The sequence below is a fragment of the Babylonia areolata genome, chromosome 6, assembly GCF_041734735.1.
Source record: "Babylonia areolata isolate BAREFJ2019XMU chromosome 6, ASM4173473v1, whole genome shotgun sequence".
Lineage (NCBI taxonomy): Eukaryota > Metazoa > Mollusca > Gastropoda > Neogastropoda > Buccinidae > Babylonia > Babylonia areolata.
In genome coordinates, this window is record NC_134881.1 from 13,106,257 (window position 1) to 13,116,256 (window position 10,000).

At 41.3% G+C, this 10,000-nt stretch overlaps 1 protein-coding gene and 1 non-coding gene across 4 annotated transcripts in view; one reads left to right on the forward strand and one right to left on the reverse strand.

The window, feature by feature from the left end:
* Positions 1-10,000, forward strand: part of LOC143282752 (uncharacterized) — a 330,537-nt gene that overhangs the window by 132,267 nt on the left and 188,270 nt on the right. For all 3 annotated transcript variants that reach the window (XM_076588501.1, XM_076588503.1, XM_076588502.1), the window contains exons 4-5: positions 7,600-7,672; positions 9,108-9,492. In XM_076588501.1, the coding sequence (XP_076444616.1) occupies positions 7,600-7,672; positions 9,108-9,492 (458 nt within the window). The remainder of the gene's footprint in view (positions 1-7,599; positions 7,673-9,107; positions 9,493-10,000) is intronic.
* Positions 2,070-2,189, reverse strand: LOC143283578 (5S ribosomal RNA). Its single transcript, XR_013055421.1, has one exon. It is a non-coding gene; the product is annotated as a 5S ribosomal RNA (ribosomal RNA).

The following is a 10,000-nucleotide window of genomic DNA, read 5'->3' on the forward strand; positions in this document are numbered from 1 at the left end:
GGATTCCGTTTACACTTACATCATTGTCTGATTTTCGTTTACATTGACATTTTACTGTCTGATATTCCATTTACATTGACATTGTACTTTCTGATTTTCATTTACATTGACGTTGTACATTCTAATGCCCTTTTACATTCACATTGTACTGTCTGATTTCCGTTTACATGAAAAGAAAAACTGTTTCATTCACGTTTCAGCTGACAACATTTTCTGATTTTTTTTTTTTTTTTTTTTTTTTTTTACCGCTAAAATCACCAAGACTTTTTTTTGTTTACATTAACAATACATTGGTATCCGTATATTTCGACCTAATTGTCTGATTTCCTTTTACACTGATGATGTACTGTCCGATTTTTCTCATTATTCTGACATCATTGTCTGATTTCCTTTTACACTGACAACATACTTTCTAATTCCATTTTACACTGACGTCATTGTCTGGTTTCCATTGAACCACCACTTCGTTGTCCAATTTTTTTTACACTGACATCACTGTCTGATTTCCTTTTTACACTTACATCACTGTCTGATTTCCTTTTTACACTAACATCAATGTCAGATTTCCTTTTACACTTACACCACTGTCTGATTTCATTTTACACTTACATCACTGTCTGATTTCCTTTTTACACTAACATCATTCTGATTTCCTTTTACACTGACATCACCTTCCGATTTCCTTTTACACTTACATCACTGTCTGATTTCCTTCTTACACTGCCATCACTGTCTGATTTCCTTTTTTACACTACACCACTGTCTGATTTCCTTTTTACACTTACATCACTGTCTGATTTTCTTTTTTACACTTACACCACTGTCTGATTTCCTTTTTGCACTTACATCACTGTCTGGTTTCCTTTTTACACTAACATCACTGTCTGATTTCCTTTTACACTAACATCACTGTCTGATTTCCTTCTTACACTGCCATCACTGTCTGATTTCCTTTTTACACTAACACCACTGTCTGATTTCCTTTTTACACTAACATCACTGTCTGATTTCCTTTTTACACTTACATCAATGTCAGATTTTCTTTTACACTTACATCAATGTCAGATTTTCTTTTACACTTACATCACTGTCTGATTTCCTTTTTACACTTTCATCAATGTCAGATTTTCTTTTACACTTACATCACTGTCTGATTTCCTTTTTACACTAACATCATTCTGATTTCCTTTTACACTAACATCAATGTCAGATTTCCTTTTACACTGACATCACTGTCTGATTTCCTTTTTACACTAACATCATTCTTATTTCCTTTTACACTAACATCAATGTCAGATTTCCTTTTACACTGACATCACTGTCTGATTTCTTTTTTACACTAACATCACTGTCTGATTTCCTTTTACACTAACATCAATGTCAGATTTCCTTTTACACTGACATCACTGTCTGATTTCTTTTTTACACTAACATCACTGTCTGATTTCCTTCTTACACTTACATCACTGTCTGATTTCCTTTTTTACACTTACACCACTGTCTGATTTCCTTTTTTACACTGACATCACTGTCTGATTTCCTTTTTACACTTACATCACTGTCTGATTTCCTTTTTACACTAACATCACTGTCTGATTTCCTTCTTACACTTACATCACTGTCTGATTTCCTTTTTTACACTTACACCACTGTCTGATTTCCTTTTTACACTTACACCACTGTCTGATTTCCTTTTTACACTTACATCACTGTCTGATTTCCTTTTTACCCTGACGTCAACGTCTTTGTGATGAAATGTAGCATTTTTTTTTCTGTGCTTTAATGTTATCATTGTACTTACTTTTGAGATATTTTTGAGAGACAGAAGACAGAAAGAGAGATGGGGGGGTGGTGGTGGGAGGAGCTGGGGGGGGAGGGGTGTGAATGGGTATTATGGGGAAAGAGAGGGCAAGGGGACAGGCAGACAGACAGTTTCAGTTTCAGTTTCAGTAGCTCAAGGAGGCGTCACTGCATTCGGACAAATCCATATACGCTACACCACATCTGCCAAGCAGATGCCTGACCAGCAGCGTAACCCAACGCGCTTAGTCAGGCCTTGAAGAAAGGAATGCCAACAGCACCCCGGTGTTCCCAGGCGGTCACCCATCCAAGTACTAACCGGGCCCGACGTTGCTTAACTTCGGTGATCGGACGAGAAGCGGTGTTTTCAACGTGGTATGGCCGTAGACAGACAGAGGTGTGGAACTCACACTGACTGACCTCATTGCAAAGACGTCATAATATTGCATTAATCAAGGAGCAGATAACTTAGCTTGTCCTGTTGTGCATTATGGATGAAGGTGATTTTAGTTCAACTTCCCGTGTGTGTGTGTGTGTGTGTGTGTGTGTGTGTGTGTGTGTGTGTGTGTGTGTGTGTGTGTGTGTGTACGCGCGCGCGCGCGTACGAATATGGATCTGTCTGCCACCATGCATGTGTGTAAGTGTGTTCAGTGCGTTCAGTTTGTGTATGTATGTGTATGTGTGTGGGAGGGCGTGGGTGCGTGCGTGCGTGCGTGTGTGTGTGTGTGTGTGTGTGTGTGTGTGTGTGTGTGGCACAAAAGAGAAGGAAAATAACAACAAAGAAGAAGAAGAAAAAGAAGGAGGAGGGGGATGAACAGAAGAAGAAGAAGAAGAAGAAGAAGAAGGAGGAGGAGGAGGAGGAAAAGATGATGAACAAGAAGAAGAACGACAGGGGACTTTCTTTCCCCCCTCACAACCACCACCTCCTCCCCACCCCTTGCTGGTAGGAGTCCGTGTGTGTATTTCCGGAGAGTGTACACAATAATAACAAGAAATACAAATACAAAACCCATCTTTTGCTCTCCGCCATTGATTCTTTAGCTTTCCAACCTTTTTCTTACTATCCCATTTTAGCCCTTTTTCTGCTATTACAAAAACAAAACAAAACAAAACTTGTTTGAAACTTAGTCTTTCTTTCTTTCTTTCCTTTTTTGTTTCCGTCCTTATTTCTTTCATTATTTATTTCTTGCTTCCTTCCTCCCTTCTTCTTTCTTTCTTTCTTTCTTCCGGCGGCATGTGTTCAACGACACGGGAACATCCAAGTTCCTTCCTTCCTTCCTTCCTTCCTTCCTTCCTTCCTTCCTTCCTTCCTCCTTCCTTCCTTCCTCTCTTCCTCCCTCCCTCCCTTCCTTCCTTCCTTTCTTTCCTTCTGTCAGTCTTTGTTGTCTTTCACCAGCTGTGTGAGTCATCACGTGTCACGCCTCTTTAATTCCGTCACTCATTTTTTCTTTCTTTCTTTCTTTCTTTCTCTCTCTCGATATATATATATATTCCTTCCTTTCTTTCTTCTTTCTTCCTTTCTTCCTGCCCCATGTGTTCAACGACGCGAGAACATCCAGGTTCCTTCCTTCCTTCCTTCCTTCCTTCCTTCCTTCCTTTCTTTCCTTCTGTCAGTCTTTATTGTCTTTCACCAGCTGTGTGAGTCATCACGTGTATCGCCACTTTAACTCTGTCACTCGTTTTTTCTTTCTTTCTTTTTCTTTATTTCTCTCTTTCTTTCTTTTCTTTCTTCTTTTCTTCTTCTTTCTTTCTTTCCTCCTGCCCCATGTGTTCAACGACGCGAGAACATCCAAGTTCCTCCCCCCCCCCTTCCTTCCTTCCTTCCTTCCTTCCTTTCTTTCTTTCTCTCTTCCTTTCCTTCAGTCAGTCTTTATTGTCTTTCATCAGCTGTGTGAGTCATCACGTGTATCGCCTCTTTAACTCCGGCACTTTTGTTTTCTTTTTCTTTCTTTCTTTCTTTTTTCTTTCTTTCTTTCTTCTTCTTTCTTTCTTCTTCTTTCTTTCTTTCTTTATTTCTTCTTCTTTCTTTCTTTCTTTCTTTCTTTCTTTCTTTCTCTCTGTCTATCTATGTTCCTTCTTTCTTTCTTCTGCTTTTCTTTCCTCCTGCCCCATGTGTTCAACGACGCGAGAACATCCAAGTTCCTTCCTTCCTTCCTTCCTTCCTCCCTCCCTTCCTTCCTCCGTCCCTCCCTCCCTTCCTTCCTTCCTTCCTCCCTTCCTTCCTCCGTTCCTCCATCCCTCCCTTCCTTCCTCCCTTCCTCCCTTCCTCCTTCCCTTCCTTCCTTCATTTCTTTCTTTCCTTCTGTCAGTCTTTATTGTCTTTCATCAGCTATGTGAGTCATCACGTGTATCGCCTCTTTAACTCCGTCAGTTTTGTTTTCTTTTTCTTTCTTTCTTTCTTCTTCTTTCTTTCTTTCTTCCTTTCTTTCTTTTTTTCTTTCTTTCTTTCTTCTTCTTTCTTTCTTTCTTTATTTCTTCTTCCTTCTTTCTTTCTTTTTTTCTTTCTTTTTTTTTCTTTCTTTCTTTCTTCTTCTTTCTTTCTTTCTCTCTATCTATCTATGTTCCTTCTTTCTTTCTTCTTCCTTTCTTTCCTCCTGCCCCATGTGTTCAACGACGCGAGAACATCCAGGTTCCTTCCTTCCTTCCTTCCTTCCTTCCTTCTGTCAGTCTTTATTGTCTTTCATCAGCTATGTGAGTCATCACGTGTATCGCCTCTTTAACTCTGTCTCTCGCTTTCTCTTTCTTTCTTTCTTCTTTCTTTCTCTCTCTATATATATATTCCTTCCTTTCTTTCTTCTTTCTTCCTTTCTTCCTGCCCCATGTGTTCAACGACGCGAGAATATCCAGGTTCCTCCCTCCCTTCCTTTCTTCCTTCCTTCCTTCCTTCTGTCAGTCTTTATTGTCTTTCACCAGCTGTGTGAGTCATCACGTGTCACGCCGCTTTAACTATGTCACTCGTTTTTTCTTTCTTTCTTTCTTTCTTTTTTTTCTTTCTTTCTTTCTTCTTTCTTTCTCTCTCTCTCTCTATATATTCCTTCCTTTCTTTCTTCTTTCTTCCTTTCTTCCTGCCCCATGTGTTCAACGACGCGAGAACATCCAGGTTCCTTCCTTCCTTCCTTCCTTCCTTCCTCCCTCCCTCCCTCCTTCCCTTCCTCCCTTCCTTCTTTTTTCCTTTCTTTCCTTCTGTCAGTCTTTATTGTCTTTCATCAGCTATGTGAGTCATCACGTGTATCGCCACGTTAACTCTGTCACTTGTTATTTCTTTCATTCTTTCTTTCTTTCTTTTTCTTTTTTGCTTCTTTATCTTTCTTTCTTCCCATCTTTCTTTCTGTCTTTCTTTCTTTCTTTCTTTTTGTCCATCAGCAAGGGACTCAGTCAACACGTGTGCTAAGTGTTGAAGCTGTCACTTTGCCGGATAGAATCAGCACGTGCATCGCTGCTTTAGCACTGTCACTCGTGTTGTTATTTGTGTTTTGTGTTTTGCTTGGTTGGGTTTTTTTTCATGTTTCTTTTTTCTTAACTTTTTTTTCGTCTCTATTGCTTTTTCTTTTCCTCTTTCCTTTTCTTTTCCTTTTTGTCTCCCCTTTCCCGCCTTCCATTTTTCCTTTCCTTCTTTCTTCCTCTATTTCTGTCTTCTCTGTTTCTCTTCCTTCCTCTGTTTCTGTCTTCTCTCTTTCTCTTCCTTCCTCTGTTTCTGTCTTCTCTCTTCCTCTTCCTTCCTCTATTTCTGTCTTCTCTGTTTCTCTTCCTTCCTCTATTTCTGTCTTCTCTCTTTCTCTTCCTTCCTCTATTTCTGTCTTCTCTGTTTCTCTTCCTTCCTCTGTTTCTGTCTTCTCTGTTTCTCTTCCTTCCTCTGTTTCTGTCTTCTCTCTTTCTCTTCCTTCCTCTTTTTCTGTCTTTTCTCTTCCTCTTCCTTCCTCTATTTCTGTCTTCTCTTTCTCTTCCTTCCTCTGTTTCTGTCTTCTCTCTTCCTTCCTCTATTTCTGTCTTCTCTCTTTCTCTTCCTTCATCTATTTCTGTCTTCTCTCTTTCTCTTCCTTCATCTATTTCTGTCTTCTCTCTTCCTCTTTCTTCATCTATTTCTGTCTTCTCTCTTTCTCTTCCTTCCTCTATTTCTGTCTTCTCTCTTTCACTTCCTTCCTCTCTTTCTGTCTTCTCTGTTTCTCTTCCTTCCTCTGTTTCTGTCTTCTCTCTTCCTCTTTCTTCCTCTATTTCTGTCTTCTCTCTTCCTCTTTCTTCCTCTATTTCTGTCTTCTCTCTTCCTTCCTCTGTTTCTGTCTTCTCTGTTTCTCTTCCTTCCTCTATTTCTGTCTTCTCTCTTTCTCTTCCTTCCTCTGTTTCTGTCTTCTCTCTTTCTCTTTCTTTCTCTATTTCTGTCTTCTCTCTTCCTCTTCCTTCCTCTATTTATGTCTTCTCTCTTTCTCTTCCTTCCTCTATTTATTTCTTCTCTCTTCCTCTATTTATGTCTTCTCTCTTTCTCTTTCTTTCTCTGTTTCTGTCTTCTCTCTTTCTCTTTCTTCCTCTCTTTCTGTCTTCTCTCTTTCTCTTCCTTCCTCTGTTTCTGTCTTCTCTCTTTCTCTTCCTTCCTCTGTTTCTGTCTTCTCTCTTCCTCTTCCTTCCTCTATTTCTGTCTTCTCTCTTTCTCTTTCTTCCTCTATTTCTGTCTTCTCTCTTTCTCTTTCTTCCTCTGTTTCTGTCTTCTCTCTTTCTTCCTCTATTTCTGTCTTCTCTCTTTCTCTTTCTTCCTCTATTTCTGTCTTCTCTCTTCCTCTTCCTTCCTCTATTTCTGTCTTCTCTCTTTCTCTTCCTTCCTCTGTTTCTGTCTTCTCTCTTTCTCTTCCTTCCTCTATTTCTGTCTTCTCTTTCTCTTCCTTCCTTTCTTTCTTTCCTTCTTGCCATCTTCCCTAGCTTCTTTTATTCTTCCGTCATTCATGCTGTCATTCTCCCTACTTTCCTCTCTGTCTATCTATCTGTCTATCTATCTATCTATTTATCTATCTATTTGTCTGTCTGTCTTTGTTTCTTTTTCTTTTTTTTTCTTTTCTTTATTCCTTCCTGTATGTTTACGACCCATTCTAACTATCCATCTATCTGTCTGCTTATCTATCTATCTACCTATCTATCTATCTATCTATCTATCTACTATCTATCTATCTATCTAGGTTTTCTTGCCTTCAATCGTTCATGTATGTTTATAGCTCTCTCTATATATATCTAGCTGTCTATCTATCTATCTATCTATCTATCTATCTATCTAATGCATTTTCTTTTGGTCTGCCCTAAGTTCTGTTTTCTGCGTTCCCAGTTTATTCCTGCAAAATTTCACAAACATCCAAGTGCTTTTAAGATGTCCATGTTGTTATCTTGTGCGAGTGAGAGATTGAGTGTCAGTTTATGCAGATTTGTATTCGAGGCGTTTTCATTACGAGCAAATGCTCTAGAATCGTTATCGATGCCCATGTAGTTCAATGATTGTTCTAATATTCATTTCCCTGTTATTAAATCTGTGTGTCTTTGTGAACTCCATTGTTATGGATCTATGATCTGACAATTAAAATATTTCGACTTCGACTTCGACTTCGACTATCTATCTATCTATCTATCTACCTGTTTGCCTGTCTTTGCTCCGTTCATTTTTCCTTCCTTCCTTCCTTCCTTCCTTCTTTCCTTCTTTCCGTCCCATGTGTTTATGACTCTGTCTCGTTATTTACAGTACTGTCTTTTCTCACCTGCTGTTGATTTCAAGCCTGTGTGTGTGTGTGTGTGTGTGTGTGTGTGTGTTTATTGCGCGGGGGACAGGTGGAGAACATCAACACGTGTCTGACCTTTCTGGCCACTCTGGGGGTCAGCGTGGACAACGTCAGTGCTAAAGGTGGGTTCACACACATCGCAACTGCAAGCTTGGTTGCCACAGGGGGTGTGCGCGTGTGGATTGTGCGTGCGTGCGTGCGTGCGTGTGTGTGTGCGCGTGTGTGTGTGTGTGTGTGTGTGTGTGTGTGTGTGTGTGCGTGCGTGCGTGAACGCAGGTAGGTGTACGCATCAGTCAGGATTTTCCATGTCTGGGCAGATTTTTTTCCCACGTGCCGACTAAAGGTGGGCTCACATGTTACTGGTATAGTTTCGAATCAATCATTTAAAAGAAAGTCATATTCAGTTACTGTATTGTGTTTGCATAAAATGGATTTACATGGTTAAGACATAGATTGTGTTTGAGTATACTAGCGTGTTTGTTTGTAAAAAAGAGGGAGAGAGAAAGTGAGCCTTGAGAGAGAGAGACGGAGACAGAGTGAGACAGAAGAGTAAGAGAGAGAGAGAGAGGGACAGAGTCAAGAAAGACAGAGTAAGACAGTGAGAGAGAGAGGGGGCAGAGGGACAGAGAGACAGAGACATAGAGAGAGAGGGGGGACAGAGAGAGAGAAAGGGGTGGGGGGGCAGAGACAAGAGAGAGAGAGAGAGGGACAGAGACAAGAGAGAGAGAGTAAGACAGTAAGAAAGAGACAGGGACAGAGAGACAGATACATAGAGAGAGAGGTGGGGGGCGGGGCAGAGACAAGAGAGGCACAGAGAGACACAGAGTAAGAGAGAGAGAGAGAGGGACAGAGACAAGAAAGACACAGTAAGACAGTAAGAGAGAGAGAGAGGGACAGAGAGACAGACAGATAGATAGCTCACTGGCTGATCAACTGGTTGATTGATTGATTGATTAACTGATTGACTGATCCGAGGTGACTGACAGATTTACTGATGGCTGGATTGGAATTTGGCGGATGGAATGTTGGAAGGAATGGATGGAATAAGGGTTGGATGGATGGACGGAATGAATGGATGGAATGATGAACGAATTTATGGAACGAACTTGACTCACTGACCCAAACACCCCAAATCAGCGTGGCGCTGCTTTCCATCTACCCATTCCTTCAAAGTCAACACAGCTGCTCTGCTCTGCTGCAGACATCTTCTTCTTCTTCGTTCGTGGGCTGCACGCCATGCAGGCAGCCATACTCCGTTTTCGGGGGTGTGCATGCTGGGTATGTCCTTTGTTTCCAAAACCCACCTAAAGCTGACATGGATTACAGGATCTTTAACATGTGTGTTTAATCTTTTGCGTGCGTATACACACGATGAGGGTTCAGGCACAAAGCAGGTCTGCACATAATTATGTTGACCCGGGAGATCGGGAAAAAAAAAAAATCTCCACCCTTTACCCACCAGGCGCCCCCAGTTACCGAGATTCGAACCCGGGACCCTCAGATTTGAAAGTCCAAAACGCTCTAACCACTCGACTGTTGCGCCCCCGTCTGCTGCAGACATCAAAGAGGGCAACCTGAAGGCCATCCTGGGCCTCTTCTTCAACCTGTCCCGCTACAAGCAGCACCAGAAGTCGCTGCTGCGAGAGAGCGGGGCTCTCCATGCCGCCAACAACAAGGGAGACAACAACACCGCCATGTCGGGAACCACCATCACCACCACCGCCACCGTCCACAGGAGTCAAGGAGGGGACGGGGGCGGCCCTGACCCTCCTACTCCCCCGGCCGCCGGTCAAGGTCAGGGTCAAGGTCAAGGTCAGGGTCAGGGTCAAGGTCAGGACGGAGGAGGCGTGTCTGAAGAGAAAGCGCCAGCGCCCGGCAAGGGTAACAACAGCAACAACAGCAACCTCTTGCAGCAGCAGACTGGTGGGGAGTTCAAGTCCAGGTGAGTTTATTTATTTATTTATCTATTTATTTATTCATTTATTTATTCAATCATTCATTCGTTTATTTGTTTATTTGATCATTCATTTATTTATCACTGTATTGTATAGTATTGTATATATCTACCTCTATTTATTTTATTATTCTCTATTCATTCATTCATTTATCTATATGGGGGGGTTTTTCCGTATGTTTGGAAGAAAATGTGTTCATGTGTTTATTTATCTATTTGTTCAGTCATTTATTTGCTGTTTATTTCATATAGTTTTCTTTTTTTCTTTTTTCTTCTTTTTTTTTTTTTTTTTTTTTTTAGGTAGGTGTGGGGTGGGTGGGGGTGTCCGTAGCAGTTACTGTCAAGGAGAGAGGTCGACAGTGGATGGAAGGTTATTTTGGTACACCAAGCTGAAGGGCTGGCTCCCCAAGGAGCTGGCCACTGACCCAATCTGGGAGATTGGCAAAATACGACCCTGTGGGGAGTTCGTTTTAGTGCGGTGCAAAGGTCACTGCCA